The sequence below is a fragment of the Lucilia cuprina genome, chromosome 6 (assembly GCF_022045245.1).
Source record: "Lucilia cuprina isolate Lc7/37 chromosome 6, ASM2204524v1, whole genome shotgun sequence".
Classification (NCBI taxonomy): domain Eukaryota; kingdom Metazoa; phylum Arthropoda; class Insecta; order Diptera; family Calliphoridae; genus Lucilia; species Lucilia cuprina.
This window is the reverse complement of record NC_060954.1, coordinates 42,307,619-42,325,361: the sequence shown is the minus strand read 5'-3', so window position 1 is coordinate 42,325,361 and position 17,743 is coordinate 42,307,619. Positions and strand designations below refer to the sequence as shown.

Below are 17,743 nucleotides of genomic sequence, written 5' to 3'. Positions count from 1 at the left end.
ATATAATACGATTTTATTGCTATATAGTATACATATGTTTGTAGATTTGTCAGTTTATATAGATTTTCATATAAATATAACTTAATTATACACTTTAATATTCATCATCTATTTACTACCGACTTGATAAGGCGCTCACTCACTCAACTCAGTCAATAAAATCATTTATATTTCACTTTTATTAAAAATGTTTAGCCTTTATAGTAGAAGAAATGAAAAAGACTAATGACATCCATATTCCCATTCATCTATTTAATCATCTTATTATGGACGAGAATGGAAGAAAGAAATCTGATTTTATTTAAATACATTTCACGTTATATACGCGGGTACAGTGTGTTTTACAAGATAATTTTTTGCTTTATTAATATTTGTTTTATATTTTATTTACAAAGTTCTTTTAATACAAAATTTATAAATCTTCGTTTTTATCTCTATTTTTTTTGAGAACACTGGTAAATAGTTAAATTGTCTCGTTTTGGTTTTGTCTAGGGGTCTTATAATGGGTTGTTATTTGCAAAAAGTCTAGTTGAGTGGAAATCTTGGATCATTACAAAATGTGGCGTCTGTTGAGATCACAATGGGGTCGGAATACAAAATAACTTAGAGATTTAATATACAGTAAACATAATCACTATACTAAACTAGACTATAGACTAGACTATAGACTAGACTATAGACTAGACTATAGACTAGACTATAGACTAGACTATAGACTAGACTATAGACTAGACTATAGACTAGACTATAGACTAGACTATAGACTAGACTATAGACTAGACTATAGACTAGACTATAGACTAGACTATAGACTAGACTATAGACTAGACTATAGACTAGACTATAGACTAGACTATAGATTAGACTATAAACTAGACTGTGAGTTAGTTAGTTAGTTAGTTAGTTAGTTAGTTAGTTAGTTAGTAAGTTAGTTAGTTAGCTAGTTATTTACTTAGTAAATCTATATCAAGTAGAAAGTATATTAAATCGATATCAAGTTGAAAGTATATGCAAATTCTCTGTATCTACAAAATTGACTGAGCCCTAAAAAGAATCAGTCCACTATATACAGAAAACCTTTATAGTAGGACCTTTAAAGTCGGCCATGCTAGAATATATTGCCTTGTTTTATCAATATTTTTCCCAAATTTTTTTTAACTAATTCTCTTTTGTTTTTCTCTTTTCTTTGCAGAAATGTCATCTACATTTACCGTCATCCTGTCAACAGAAACAAAATTTTCTAATTAACAATAAAAATTTCATTTATCAAAGTGACTGAATAATAACAAAATAATAAATATACAACAAACGATAACAAAAACAACAATAAAACGATAAATATTAAAAGAAAACAAAAAACAAGAAACAGATACGCACAAAATCATAACGATAAAAGTGAAACAAATAATAAATTCTTAAATTAAGTTCCATTAAGAAGCAAGATACCGCCTTCTTTTCATTAATAAACATTAAAACAAAAGGCAGCTTCCATGCAAAATTTCGAAATAAAATATTTACAAATTTGCCAACAACATGTTTGTTCAAAAAGTAAATAGTAACGCGATCATTTGACAACTACTGGAAAAACGTATCTGGTATCAAGCTATAAAACATCACATAAAATTGTGTGAAAAGTGTTAAAAAAAATTAAAAAAAGAAGAATTTTTTTAAAAAACTATTATTTTTAATTTCAATTATTTTGTTTATTCAACTAAAAAAAATCGCCCTAAAAAGTGTTTAACAGTGTTTTTTATAAAAACTTAGTGTGTGAAAAAAAATTCGTTTAAAAAACCAAAAATTATCAAACCTACCGCATGAGGGTTAACGTGTCTAAAGCATTCATTTCAAAAACGTTTATGTACGGTTTGAAAGTGTCACTTCAACGCCAATTAACTAAAAGCAATAAAAAGAAATTTTTGAAATTTTACTTAAATCTAGATAAAACAATTAAACAAAAACAAAAGTTCATAAACCTCAACACTCCACTTCACGAAGCCTTAACGCTATTAACGGAATTTGCAACATTTGCAAGCCTATTACAACCCCTACTCTTAGCAGTAGTAGTCGTAGTACTAATCAATATAATTATTTCGTTTAACGGGTTTAGTCGTTTAACGGTCTTAATGAATGACTTTCGGTTAAAAACTTTCTATTGTAAATCGAGCAAATCTAGTAAATCTAATAAAACAATTAAAAAATCATCCACCAAGTTAGTGAGTAAAACATATAGTACAACTTTAACATCAGCAGCTATAATAAAACTGAAATTATCGTCAACGTTAACGACGACCAACACCAACTCCTCCTCATTTACGCCCACATCAGCGGCAGCAGCTTTTGCAACGTCTGCCACATTGTTGAAAGTAAAAAGTAGTAAAAATAATAATCATAATCGTACTTACAACAATAGTAGTAAATCGAATAAAGTTTTTCTCTATTATACACCACGTGATCCACGTTTAAGGATTTTAATAAAAACTAAACATTTTTCTAAAAGACCCCAACAACAACAACAATCTCAAGTTTATAATATTAATTGTTGTAATAATAAAAGTTTATTCAAAGTTTTAAGTGATTTGTGTAATTATGGTGAATTAATCGGTGGTCAAACAAATAGTGGTGTTAATAAAACAATTGTTAAACAATTAACTAATAATAAGAATAATAATAATCATAATAAAGCCAATTTAAATAAAACTAAAGAAATTTGTGATAATTTAATAAAAACCAGTGATAATTTAATTGTTGCAACTGCTGCTAGTGCTGCCATCGAAACATCTTCTGCCGACGTTTTAATTGTCATTTTAACTGTTGTTGCTGTTATAAGTGAATACACCAAGGAATTGTTAAAATTTATTGAAATTTTATTAAGGTAAGTTAGTTAATATGGGAAATATTTGAAATTTTTAGTCTATTAGAAGGAAATCAGTATAAGTAGATTGTTTAATTGTTGAGATTTAGTTTAGATCTTGTTCAGTTTTAATTTAGTTCTTGTTAATATCCAGTTTAGTTCTAGTTCAGTTCTAGTTCAATTCTAGTTTAGTTCTAGTTAAGTTCTAGTTCAGTTCTAGTTAAATTCTAGTTCAGTTCTTGTTCAGTTCTAGTTCAGTTCTAGTTCAGTTCTAGTTCAGTTCTAGTTCAGTTCTAGTTCAGTTCTAGTTCAGTTCTAGTTCAGTTCTAGTACAGTTCTAGTTCAGTTCTAGTTCAGTTCTAGTTCAGTTCTAGTTCAGTTCTAGTTCAGTTCTAGTACAGTTCTAGTTCAGTTCTTTCAATAACGTCCTGAATCTTTTTTTATCAAATTTTGTTTCGATTTTTAGCAATGCAAAATTGTGAAAATTAAGTAAAATTTTAAAAATTGTTTTAATGTATAATATTAAATCACAGATATAAATATTTTTTAATAATTGCTTTCTGCATAATTTTACTTTTACTCTCTTTTCCACTTTGACGTCATTTCCTACGCAAAATGCTAAAAAAAACACATGATCAGTAGTGAGTGGTCTGTGACACATGCTTTGATTTGCAAATCAATAAAAATATTTTCACATTTGTTCTTTTTTTGTTAAAAAAATTTTTTTTATAATTTAAATCTAGAATCAAGGATTTTATTTAAATAAATTACAACAAAATATTAAAATACTTTCGATGTTATTTAATTTACGATTTGTTGATAATAAAAACATTCTTCGTAATAGTAAACAACAACAGTTTGTATCAAAATTGACAGCTTAGAAGTGTTGTCAATATGGATTTGTTTTAATACAATTTTGTCACTGGGATTTTTTGTATTTATAAGTTTTTTTTTTGTTTTTGTATTATAAAAATATAATTTTTCTATAACATTGAGATTTATTAGCAAACAGACCAACGTCAACGCCATATTAAAAATATCATTTATGACAAAAATTTTCTTTTGACTTTTGCTTTTGTGCTGAATTCTTTTCATAAACTAAAAATATATTTTGTACTTGTTCAAGATCTTTTTAATGATTTAATAATAATTTATGAAGCAACAAAAAAATAGCAACATTATTTAAATACGTAAATATAACAACAAATATTTTGATGTATATTTTTTTTGGCAACAACAACAACCGACAGACAATTATTTTTCCCAATTTTGTTTGTAGTTTTTGCTTTTTTTTAAAGGAAAGGAGAGAGAGAAATAATGAGAAGAATTTGATTAAAAACATAGAGAATGATCAGTGATCTTTTAATTTATGTTTGAATGAATATTTATTATTGAGAATTAATGTTAACGAATGCTAAAAATGAAAAGTTGCCACTTAATACAATAGACTTGCCCATAGACTGGTACGAAGGATAGTTTATAGTTTAATGGACTATATACTTGAATAAACCCCCTCAATACTCCTTAGGGTAGGCAAGAGACTAGTACATAGTCTGGTCAATAGATAAGTTTCATTTCCCTTAAAGGTAAAATTTGCTATCGTGACCAATTCATTCACAATAGTTGATTTTGTATGGAACAGTTGTTCAATGTTTACAAGATTCAATCAACAAATTTCACAAAAGGGGAATTTTTTCACGACAAAAAAGTCTGTGAACGAAAAAAGTGAAAAGGGAATATTTTCACGTAAAATTATGTTTCTTTTTTCTTAAATATATCCAGTGCATTAATAGGGATCACTCTAACTTAACATCAAGTATTAAAGATCGACATTATTAGCGATCTTTAAATAGAAGTCTATATATTTATTTTAGGAAAAAATCAGTTAAAAATGGACCAAACACGAAACACTTTTCTTCTGTTAACAATATTATCCGTTGATATTGGGAAAAAATAAAAAAAAGAACTGATCAAAGATTAAGGTCCAGTTTTACATTATAGTATTCGTAAACGATCGAAATCGAAATTATATTTTTGGTAAAAATTCTTTTTTTATATGCTTTACGCTGTTAAACGACTCACCCGACTATATTTTTGCTTTAGTAGTGCCCCAGTCACTAACTCACAGACTGTTTCTTGTATTGTGCATCAGTCTTCTATCCAACATTCTCTTCCCGCTAACTTGTACTAAACCGCAATAACTGGAACAAGACAAAGTACGAAACTATTCCCCGTGGTCTACCGGCTCTTGTGGTACTAGATTATGAGTTTTTATTATTCGACCTCAAGTCAAATCATATCAAGGAAAGGCTGAGGATACATTAGATCATCACTTTCCTGGGGATCATGTTACCTTGATTAAAGACCCCATCTTGGTACCCCTAGTGTACCGGGACTATAACCCGTTGATGGCACTTCACTCCTGAGACATTTTTTGAGTTGATTTGACATGGGGTCGAACCAGATAACCATATAATCTGGTACTACGGGTAGCCAGTTGCTCACGGGACTATGTCCTGGCTGGTCAGTTGGTTGCGATTTCTTTAAGATCCACGTAGTGGCTGGGGAAGTGACTGAGGGACTATGTGTTGATAATGTGTTAGTGTTAATTGTTAATGATCCGGGATCAATGTAGGTATATACGGATCTCATTCGCCAATATACCTAGAGTGAGTCGGTCAAATGTTGTTCTCTTATAAGTTTGTCGGATAAATGAGAAGTGTGCAAGGTTGAATGGTGATACCATTGATACAATATAGTTTCCTTCCTTGTCCAGGTATGTAAAGAGAAAACTCTGATCATAGCCGATTAACCACAGTGTGTTCTCTGTGAGTAAGAACATTGTCTTCGGCTTATTTGATGGATTCGTACTTAGGTCTACCGGTCTCTAGGTTCTGTTGCCGAATCCACAGAGGCCACTCCATCTGAGTGGCCGTAAAAGATGTTTTTGCATCTCGGAAGTTAAGCATCAGGACAGCAATGGTTAGAGATTATATAGCTTAAGTACTTGAGCAAAGTGCAGGTATAGTGGATCAAAAATTCCAACCTGCGTGTAAGACAAACAATGGGGCCGTGGTGAGTAGGGTCACAAAGTGCTTGAAAAAAAGCCAAAGTTAAATAAGGCCAACATGGCAGGTGTTCACGTAAAGCACTTCAACTTTTATTAGATCATCACCAAGATCATTTTCATCATTAAAAAAGAGAGATAACTTGAAAAATAGGCCGGAGATTTAAAATGCAACCCCCAAAGAAAACAGTCTTGGACGGTTAAACCTTTTGTCTATCCTGTCAGTAGTTATCGACCAAAAATAAGCATCAGTATAGTACGTAAACTATAAAGCGGTTGATACAAGTGTAGGTTTTTGAATTGTTGTTTAAGGTAAGGATCGATTATTGCTTAAGTTAGGTCAAAATAAGATCTGACCGCTATCGGATCGGAGGATATAGAACCCTATTGGACCCTGCGGTTGTGTATTCCTTTTCATTGGCATAAATCCGTATACAGATCGATTCTTGTTTCGTTTAGTTTGGAAAGGGAAAAAAGGGATCTGCTCGCCATCGTACCAGAGGATCTAGACCGCTTCGGGCCAGTTGTGTAATATAGAGCATTAAATTTTAAATAAAATCGTTCTCAAGTTATTTGGATCTGATTTCGCCACGAAAGTCGCACAATGACAAAGAAAATATTTCAGCGTTCCATTGTCCTCTTCGCATTCTCTACATTCTTATAAAGTTGTATTCGTTCTGCTCTCTCTATTCGCAGTTACATTATTCCAATTCACCGTATGGACTTATCTTGTCCATGTTTTTGATTTACCCCTCATATGTCGCACTCAGGTTAAATTATTCAAGCTTTCTTCACTTTTTAGCAAGCAACTGCATTCGAACTTCTATTGCCGATTATTCCTGAGTGTTCTAAATCTTCTAGTTGTAACGATTTATATGAAGGGACCACCTGTTCTAAGTCGAGGGGGGTTTTGAATGTAATAAAATCTTTTTTCCAGCTTAGAGGTTCAATAAATTTTTTATAACCTTATGTTCTACTTATCTTCGAAAGTAAGGTAACTCTGCTTTCTTTAATAAGATTTTTTTGATCGGTCGAACTCATTCACTCTCTCTTTTTCTCTGTCACTCTTTAAATCTCTCCGCCAAATTGTAGATCTTTTCAACTATAATTTTCTTTTAATGATGATTTTCTTCATTTGTTTTTAATGATTTTTTTTTTGTATTTTGTTGTTGTTTTTTTTTATTTCTCTTTGGTGTATTTCTTTTACAATATTTCCTTTACAAATTTCTTTCTGCACAATCAATTTTCATGAGGTCAAGTTGAAGGAAATAAATTTTAAAAAATTATTATTTAACAACAAAAACAACAAACGATAAAAAGGTGTCTCTCTATAATAATAATTATTATTATTATTTAAAAGTGTGTTACGAAATTTGTTGTTAGTTACAAAATTAAATTAAATTTTGCTAAAACAAACAGTTGGCTAACCCTCTCTAGAAGCGCCACCAGCCCTAGATAGTAAAATTTTACTAATAGTTGCCAATTTCTATTCCAACAAAGAACGTTTGTTGACACATTCAACGTTGTCTGTCTCTCTGTCTGCCTGTCTATAGTATTTTTTTCTTCGTTTTGTTTTGATTTTTAACGTTTACGCGTTTTTAGTTGAAATACGAAACAAACTTAAACAGACAAAAAAATAACAACAAAAAACATGCAAAAAACATTGTATTTTGTATTTATTGTTTGCAAACAAACAATAAAATATTAAACAAAAATAATAAAAAAAATTTAAAAAAAAAACTGAAACAAAAAATTATGCAAAAAAATGACGCATCTACAACAGTTGAAATTGAAATGTTTAGTTGGATTTATAAGACCGTAAAAATCAATTGTGTTTTTATACCAAATAAAGTGACAAAATTTATTTATTTATAATAAAAAAATAATAATATAAATAAAAAATTCAAATATAGAAAATAATAATTATCCAAAGAGGTGGTATAAACATTATTATGAAAATTTTATTTCTAAAATCTCTACGTCTTTAATGGAATAATTTCGCCTTTTATTTATTACTCTTGCCACAATTTTGCCTCTTAAAAGTGTTTTTTTTTGCTTCATTTAGTTTTATTCTTAAATGTTAAATTTATATAAACAGTGTCTTCTATTATGCACGTATGTATATATATTTATTTCTTTATTTATAAATTATTTATAATATTTTGTTTGTACGTCAAGAAAAGGTTTTACAATGTTGCATCACATAATGAAATATTTTTCATTTGTTTTGACATTTGTTTATTATGTCAAATATATTTGTATTCTTGATTAGGCAAGTTTGTAAACTGTAGTCTTTACTAAAGATCAGTCTATGGTATTGACAATAGATCAGTCTTTAGTCTTAACTCTTAACCATAGATCAGTCCATATTCTTAACTAAAGATCAACTATAGATCATTCTATAATCTTGTCTAAAGATTATTCTGTAGTCTTGACTATAGATCAGTCTATAGTCTTGACTATAGATCAGTCTATAGTCTTGACTATATATCAGTCTATAGTCTTGACTATAGATCAGTCTAAAGTCTTGACTATATATCAACCTACAATCTTGACTATAGATCAGTCTAAAATCTTGACTATAGATCAGTCTATAGTCCTGAATAGATCAGTCTATAGTTTTGACTATAGATCAATCTATAGTCTTGACTATAGATCAGTCTATAGTCCTGAATAGATCAGTCTATAGTTTTGACTATAGATCAATCTATAGTCTTGACTATAGATCAGTCTAAAGTCTTAACTATAGATCAGCCTATAGTCATGTCTACAGATCAGTATATAGTCTAGTCTATAGGTCAGTTTATAGTCTTGACTATAGATCAGTCTATAGTCTTGACTATAGATCAGTCTATAGTCTTAACTATAGATCAGTCTATAGTCTTGACTATAGATCAGTCTATAGTCTTGACTATAGATCAGTCTATAGTCTTGACTATAGATCAGTCTATAGTCTTGACTATAGATCAGTCTATAGTCTTGACTATAGATCAGTCTATAGTCTTGACTATAGATCAGTCTATAGTCTTGACTATAGATCAGTCTATAGTCTTGACTATAGATCAGTCTATAGTCTTGACTATAGATCAGTCTATAGTCTTGACTATAGATCAGTCTATAGTCATGTCTATAGATCAGTATACAGTTTAGACTATAGATCATTCTAAAATCTTGACTATAGATCAGTATATGGTCTTGACTTTAGATTAGTCTATAGTCTTGACTATAGATCTGTCTATAGTAATGACTATAAATCAGTCTAAAGTCTTGACTCTAGATCAGTCTATAATCTTAACTATAGATAAGTATATAGTCTTGACTACACATCAGTCTATAGGCTTGACTATAGATCAGTCTATAGTCTTGTCTGTAATCTTGACTATAGATAATTCTATAGTCTTGACTATAGATCATTCTATAGTCTTGACTATAGATCATTCTATAGTCTTGACTATAGATCATTCTATAGTCTTGACTATAGATCATTCTATAGTCTTGACTATAGATCATTCTATAGTCTTGACTATAGATCAGTCTATAGTTTGTACTGTAGATCAGTCTATAGTTTGGACTATAGATCAGTCTATAGTCTTGACTATTGATCAGTCTATAATCTTGACTATAGATCAGTCTATAGTCTTGACTATAGATCTGTCTATAGTTTGGACTATAGATCAGTCTATAGTCTTGACTAAAGATCAGTCTACAGTCTTGACTATAGATCAGTCTATAGTCTTGATTATAGATCGGTCTATAGTCTTGACTATAGTTCAGTCTATAGTCTTTTGTATAAATCAGTCTATTGTCTTGTGTATAAATCAGTCTATATTCTGGACTATATATTAGTCTAGTATAAATCTGTCCATTGTCTTGTGTATAAATCAGTCTATATTCTGGACTATAGATTAGTCTTGACTATAGATTAGTTTATAGTCTTAAAGCGGGGCACACGACAGTCCAATTTTCCATCCGTATTTCTCTAAATATGTGATGGTTTTTATTAAGTTTCTTCCTGCTTGTGTGAAGGGGACTTTATAAACAGTCTATATCAAGGATGCTCAAGCCTAATACGCTTGCTACTCATTTGTTTTTGTAAATGCGCATAGCTATAGCCGGTGCATGTTATTGTTGTTCTTTACTGTATACAACAACAACACTATCTTTGCTGGTAAATAATAAGGAACTTTTTGGCACCCCTGGTCTATAGTCATGAATATAGTCCAGTTTACCACAGGGGAAGTAATTGGTTACAAAATTAACTTTTTATAAATGATATAAGATATCAAAAAAGTTCTTTAAAAAGACAATAATACTAATCAAATATATGATCTTTTTCTCCCTCTCCCTTACAGTTTCTACAAAAGTCATCAACATTTAAATATATACGAGGTGAATACTATACTTGGTTTACATGAAAGCATCCTGTAAAGATAATCGTCATTATCAACGTTAGACAAATACAGACACTTTGTAAGTTAAGTCTAAATTTGTTCAAGGCTGTTGTACAAGGAAAGCCTGAGAAAAACAAGGACAAGAAGGACCTGTCTCAAAATTTCTCCTTCAAACCCCCCTTTATACAAAGAAAAAACTATGCTCAATTTTTTTAAATTCTAAGAAAAACCGAACGTCTTTAAAAGACTCTAAAAAGAGAAAAGAATTATATAGGGAATTTTATAAAAGAGAAAGAAAAAAGAGATAAGAGTCTAAAGAGAGACTTAAAACAAAGTGAACAGTAAAAGAAGAGAACGAACGACTCAAGTCGAAAGGAAAACTAAGCAGGATTCTAAAACAAGAAAAGCAAAAAGGAATCTAGTACAATAAACAACAAAACTTATACAAATCTTTGCTGAAAAATATTGTGTTCAATTAGAAAAAATATAACAAAATAGAAAACCAAATCAATAAATTAAATAAAATTTATATAATAAACTAAACTAAAACTCCCTTTGGAAAACAAAAGAACCCACCTTTTATAACGCCCCCTTCCTCCCTCGTCCAAAGCCGTTTAAACTGCAATTAATTCAAAAATGATTTCGAAATCAAATAACAATACTAGTATTAGTAGTCAAAAACAAAATGGCAGCATTTATCAACCCCTCACCACGCCGCTTAGCGATAGTAAAACAGAACTTTCGCCAGCGGTGGTGGCTTCGGTTAAAACCACACCCCTCAATAAATCCATCAAACACGATCTGTTTCCGGAAGTAACATTTTGTAATCTATCTTCCGAAGATTTGCAAGAGCATGAAGAGAACGCACGCATGCTTAAGAACAGCATTATCACCATAAATGCAGCCGACAATACAGCCATGACATCACTGGCCAATGGCACCGGTAATGGTAATGGCAATGCAAAGAAAAGAACACGTTTGATATCGAACGATTCCGGCGACTCAATAGATTCGGGCTCAACGGAGAAAAAGAAACCTGAAATGCCAGATGGCGGTTATGGTTGGGTAGTAGTATTTGCCTCTTTGGTTGTATCCCTCATAGCAGATGGTCTGTCATTTTCATTTGGTCTAATAAACACCGAATTGCTGGACTATTTTGGTGAAAGCCCTTCGAAGACCGCTTGGATTTCATCACTATTCTTCTCTGTGCCTTTACTAATGGGTCCTATTTGGTCTAATCTAGTGGATAAATATGGCTGCCGCAAAATGACCATAATAGGTGGTGTAGTATCAGCCATTGGCTTTGGCTTGTCTTCGGTGGTTAATTCCGTTGAAATGTTAATGGTTACCTTTGGCATAATTTCGGGCTTGGGCCTGGGTATAGGCTATGTTACTGCCGTTGTATCCATAGCCTTTTGGTTTGATAAGAAAAGAACTTTTGCCACCGGTATAGGTGCTTCTGGAACGGGTATCGGCACCTTTTTATATGCCCCCTTAACACAATGGCTGATAGATACGTATGGCTGGAGAGGTGCTACTTTAATCTTGGCCGGTACCATGCTTAATGCCTGTGTTTGTGGTGCTTTAATGCGTGATCCCGATTGGTTGATAGAAGAAAATCGTCTGGAAAGTAGATCACAAAGTGTTACTACATTTTCGAATTCGAGTGTATGCTTGGAGGAAATCAAGAAACTGTTGGATACAGGAGCCACTAAGGAATATGTTTTGGATACTTTGGTAACGAAAAACAATACCGAAGCCAATCAGCAGATAGAAGATCTAAATGAGTCTCACATGAAAAGATATCGCAGTGAACTGTTTCTGCCGACATTTTTGAGTTCTCAAGAATTAGAGGAATTGTATGAAGTTAAAAGTACGAGTAGAAGATCTTTAAGACTGAAAGAAGGTGTTGAAGCACCCTCAAGAGAAAACTTACTATCAATGTCTTCAGCCGGTAATCCGTATGCTACAGCTGCCATTATCGGTTCACCTGATGACACCATGATGGGTGGCATACCCAGCGAGGTGGCTGAAACAGCCAAGAAAAACTTTTTAGCCTCCATAGAGACTTTATCGCCTTCAGAGAAACGTTCAACGGGTAATCATACGCCCATGAATACCTCCCTTATTTCACTGCGCTCCTCCACCGATGAGGGTTATCTGACACAGAAATATACCCGCGAACACAATAATCATGCAGAAAATTGTGCCAATTCTCGTTACTCGCTCAATGAGAACATATTTTTTGCGGCCAAAAAGGACTTAAGGCCCAATGGTCATCGTCACAATTCCGTTGATGTTCTCCATCCTCATTCGTATTTTACAGCCATTAAGGATAATGGTTTAGCTTTAATAGAATCAAATCTTAAGAAACACAATGAAATTGTCAACAGTACTAGTAGGAATGGTGGTCCGGCGGTTATAACGATACCCGAAGATGAGCCCTTAACGGGTCAACAAACAAAGGCGCCTATAAAGAGAACACGTATCGATAGCATAACGGGCATGAGGAGGCTTTCGAAATCGAAAAAGCCCAGTTATCGTTCAAATCTAAGGCGTAACATATCGATACGCAATTCAAATTTCCTTAAAGATATGAGAATACATCGTAATTCTATGCATTATCGTGGTGCTATGTTGAGTACGCATCGTTATCGTTTGAGAGCTTCATCGTGTCCTAATATCTATAGGAATTCAATGACGACAATTGCTAAGGAAGATGAAGATGTGAGTATGATTATCTTTTTTTTGTATTAAACCCATTAAATTGATATAAATTAGTTATATCAACATGATTCCCCAAAATAGTATTTCATCCTGCATATATAATTTCCAGTCAAGGCATCGTTCCAAACACAGTTCTAGTTCAGTTCTAGTTCAGTTCTAGTTCAGTTCTAGTTCAGTTCTAGTTCAGTTCTAGTTCAGTTCTAGTTCAGTTCTAGCTCAGTTCTAGTTCAGTTCTAGTTCAGTTCTAGTTCAGTTCTAGTTCAGTTCTAGTTCAGTTCTAGTTCAGTTCTAGTTTAGTTCTAGTTCAGTTCTAGTTCAGTTCTAGTTCAGTTCTAGTTCAGTTCTAGTTCAGTTCTAGTTCAGTTCTAGTTCAGTTCTAGTTCAGTTCTAGTACAGTTCTAGTTCAGTTCTAGTTCATTTCTAGTTCATTTCTAGTTCAGTTCTAGTTCAGTTTTAGTTCAGTTCTAGTTTAGTTCTAGTTCAGTTTTAGTTCAATTCTAGTTCAGTTCTAGTTCAGTTATTGTTCAGTTCTAATTCAGTTCTAGTTCAGTTCTAGTTTAGTTCTGGTTCAGTTCTAGTTCAGTTCTAGTTCAGTTCTAGTTTTGTTCTATTTCAGTTCTACTTCAATTCTAGTTCTGTTCTAGTTCAGTTCTAGTTCAGTTCTAGTTCAGTTCTAGTTCGGTTCTAGTTCAGTTCTAGTTCAGTTCTAGTTCAGTTCTAGTTCAGTTCTAGTTCAGTTCTAGTTCAGTTCTAGTTCAGTTCTAGTTCAGTTCTAGTTCAGTTCTAGTTCAGTTCTAGTTCAGTTCTAGTTCAGTTCTAGTTCAGTTCTAGTTCAGTTCTAGTTCAGTTCTAGTTCAGTTCTAGTTCAGTTCTAGTTCAGTTCTAGTTCATTTCTAGTTCAGTTCTAGTTCAGTTTTAGTTCAGTTCTAGTTCAGTTCTAGTTTAGTTCTAGTTCAGTTTTAGTTCAATTCTAGTTCAGTTATTGTTCAGTTTTAATTCAGTTCTAGTTCAGTTCTAGTTCAGTTCTAGTTCAGTTCTAGTTCAGTTCTAGTTCAATTCTAGTTCAATTCTAGTTCAGTTCTAGTTCAGTTTTAGTTCAGTTCTAGTTCAGTTCTAGTTCAGTTCTAGTTCAGTTTTAGTTCAGTTCTAGTTCAGTTCTAGTTCAGTTCTAGTTCAGTTCTAGTTATGTTCTAGTTATGTTCAGTTTTAGTTCAGTTTAACATTCTATTTCGCGATTTAAGTTGCCACCACCGACATATTGAAGCGATTTCTCCAAATAAATCAGAAATTCAAATGTTTCAACCTGTTTATAGTCCCGTCGGATCAAAATTAATTTTAAAATCTCTTCCTTCTTTATCTCAAATCCAAATCAAACATCATAATAGAATTATGTTAAATCAACAAACATCTATAATTTCACTGTTCTACTGTTTCACTGTTTTCAATCTTTTTTATATTCTTGTTCATACAAAATTTCAGTAAATATTCTCTAATCAAATTAACTTACATCGACTAAATAGATTTAGGCCTAAATCGAATTGTTATTATTTTTTTTTTTGAGATAATAAAGACAAAGAAAATTTAACTATACGTAAGTAATGTTCAGACTTAGTAAGTATGAGTATGATTACTACAATATCAAACACACAACCAACGAAGATTATCTGTAATTAAATTAGTTGCTATGAGCAAAATTCTTACATGTACATATATAGAAAAGCTTTATAGAGAGAAACATATACACATACAAACATACATATTTAGTTTGTATGTCTATATGTTTTTTATACTTAAAAGCGTGTGTTACGATGAAACGATGCGATGCGATTTATTTTTGATTAAAATTATGAACTTTAACCAAAGAAATATAATTATTTCTTTAAAATTAAACCAAAATTAATCTCTTATAAATCTTATTTACTCTTATAAATTAATTTTTTTAATTAATTTGTTGTTGTTTCTTTTTCTATACTTCATTACAGACTTGGTATGACAATCTCATCGAAACAATGAAATCTGTTTTTGATTTCTCATTATTTAAGGATCTTAAATTTACTTTATTTAATTTATCAACATTATTCTTATTTATATGGTGAGTAAAAACACACATATACACACACACCCATACATACATGCATTTACCCTGTTTCCTAGAACTTATATCTTACGCCAAATAATAGTATTATCTTTAAAAAGGTTTATATAAATATTTTAAAGTTTTTTTTATTCTTCTTCAAAATAAAAGCTTATTTTTGTCTCGTCTAGTCTTTATTTGGCAGATTCTCAAAATTAAAGTTAAAAAAATCAAACAAACTTTAAATAAATATTTAAATAAATATTGCTCTTGCGTTACGCTTTCTTGGCAAAATTTTCAATGTTATTATTTTTGCCATTAATTTAAATTCATTGACAGTTATGATGTCAAAATAATTCATTATTTTGTAATATACAACACTTTTGGGAGTGACCTTTTAACCCAATTTTAGTTTCAAAGAACTGCTAAGAAGATACTCATCAAAGACACGTGAAAACACTGTTCAAAGAATCTCCTAATCTATAAACTTCAATATAGACTACAGACTATACTAGACTAGACTATAGACTATACTATAGACTAGACTATAAACTAGACTATAGACTAGACTAGACTATAGACAAGTCTATACTATAGACTAGACTATAGACTATAGTATAAACTAGACTATAAACTAGACTATAGAGTAGACTAAAGACTACACTATAGACTATAGACTAGACTATAGACTAGACTATAGACTAGACTATAGACTAGACTATAGACTAGACTATAGACTAGTCTATAGACTAGACTATAGACTAGTCTATAGACTAGACTATAGACTTGACTTTAGACTAGACTATAGACTAGACTTTAGACTAGACTATAGACTAGACTATAGACTTAAATATAGACTACGCTTTAGAAAAGACAATACTCTAGTCTTTATCACAGATTAGACAATAGACTAAACTATGCTTATTAGACTACATAGGCTAGACTATAGACTGCACTATGGACTCAAATATAGTCTACACTATAGACAAGATTGTTTACTATACTGTAGCCTAGACTATAGATTAGATACAATGGACTAAATTATAGACGGTAGAGTAAAAAATAGACAAATCTATAACGAATAGTCTATATATCATTAAAAAATGTTCTAATTATAAAAGGAATACAGATTAATATGTTAAATTAAATTAACAATTAACAAATTATATCATTTTAGGTTCATAATTCCATATCTGTATTTACCCGAATATCTAAAAATGCATGATTACGATACTTCGGCTAGTGCTCAATTGATTTCGGCTATTGGTATTGCTCAAACTATTGGAATGATTGGTTTGGGTTATTTGGGTGATCGTTCATGGATGAATGTAAATGTTTGCTATTCAGGATGTATGTTAAGTAAGTATTAATAACATATACATATCTTGGATTCCTATTAATGTCTGTTCCGTTATTATTATTTTTCAACAGTTTGTGGCCTTTCGGTAGTGTTAATGCCATTGCTGGTATCCAGCTATAATGGTCTTTTAGCTTTGTGTATAATATTTGGTTTTACCTTTGCCAGTTCATTTTCATTTACACCAAGTATCTTGGTTAGTATAGTGGACTTGGATGATTTCACCTGTGCCTATGGTCTGGTACTATTAGTGCAAGGTGTCGGTATGATAGCCGGTCCTCCTATAGCTGGTGCTATATATGAAGCAACTTTAAGGTAATATTTTTTTATTATTATTTTTGTTTTGTAATTAAATTATTTAATAATAATTTTTTGCTTTTCGATTACAGATGGGATAATGCTTTTTATTTCGCTGGTGCTTTCATCTGTTTATCAGGTATTGCTGCCTATTTGATAGAATTCTGCGAGAAAAAACCTAAAGAAAGTGATAGTGATGTTTCTGTTATTAAAAAAGTACATTAAGTTACTAAATGCTAAAAACAAAAATACACTAAATTATCTAATTAAAACAAAAATATAAAAAAACAAATCATTATAGTAAATAGTTAAACTAAATTATAAAAAAAATAGAAAACATAACAAGAACCAAAAACAATGTCGATTAAACAAATTACCATTAGTTTTAAACAATTTGTTTAGTATATAATTCTTAAAAAAAAATACATATATTTAAAAAATTTAAAACAAAAAAAGTTAAATAGTTCTTAGTTTGTTAATTATATTTAAACTTAATTAAAAATTAAACAAAAATCCTTACATACTTTATATACACACCCTACTACATATTCTTCTATTTATTTGTAATTTTAAAAATTTTGTAAATACAAAATTTTTTCCTCTAAGAAAAATAAATCTATTAGTTTTTGTTTATGGAAAAACAAATGAAAAAAATGCAATGATTTTTATTCATTTTGTTTAATTTAATTAAAAATTATAAAGAAAATCTATTTTTTGGTCTTTTTTAATTATGAAAATCAAACAATATCTTATTTTATATGCAGAGCGCCTCACGCTTTTTCTGATTTAATACATTTTTATCTAAATTCCCACTATTCTAAACTTTCTCAAAATTACTTGATCACTTTCTATAGAAAAGTGTTTAGTTTCAACAGATTTCTTTAGAATCGTATCTAGTTTTTACAGTTCTCTATAGAAAAGTGTATTATGTGGATAGTTTTCTATATAAAAGTAAATTGTCTGAATAGTTTTCATTACA

General features: G+C 30.8%; 2 protein-coding genes across 3 annotated transcripts in view; both read left to right on the top strand.

Annotated features, from left to right (window-relative positions):
* Positions 1-10,499, top strand: part of LOC111684822 (putative uncharacterized protein DDB_G0281251) — a 65,330-nt gene extending 54,831 nt beyond the window's left edge. For both annotated transcript variants that reach the window (XM_046955419.1, XM_023447030.2), the window contains 2 exons: positions 1,193-2,872; positions 10,271-10,499. In XM_046955419.1, the coding sequence (XP_046811375.1) occupies positions 1,815-2,872; positions 10,271-10,346 (1,134 nt within the window). In that variant the 5' untranslated portion in view covers positions 1,193-1,814 and the 3' untranslated portion in view covers positions 10,347-10,499. The remainder of the gene's footprint in view (positions 1-1,192; positions 2,873-10,270) is intronic.
* Positions 10,500-10,680: 181 nt separating this feature from the next.
* LOC111684820 (monocarboxylate transporter 5) lies at positions 10,681-17,363 on the top strand. Its single transcript, XM_023447029.2, has 5 exons — positions 10,681-13,036; positions 15,019-15,128; positions 16,288-16,469; positions 16,542-16,782; positions 16,857-17,363. Exons 1-5 carry the CDS (start codon positions 10,946-10,948, stop codon positions 16,987-16,989), a joined length of 2,757 nt encoding a protein of 918 aa, XP_023302797.1. The 5' UTR covers positions 10,681-10,945; the 3' UTR covers positions 16,990-17,363.
* Positions 17,364-17,743: the final 380 nt, after the last annotated feature.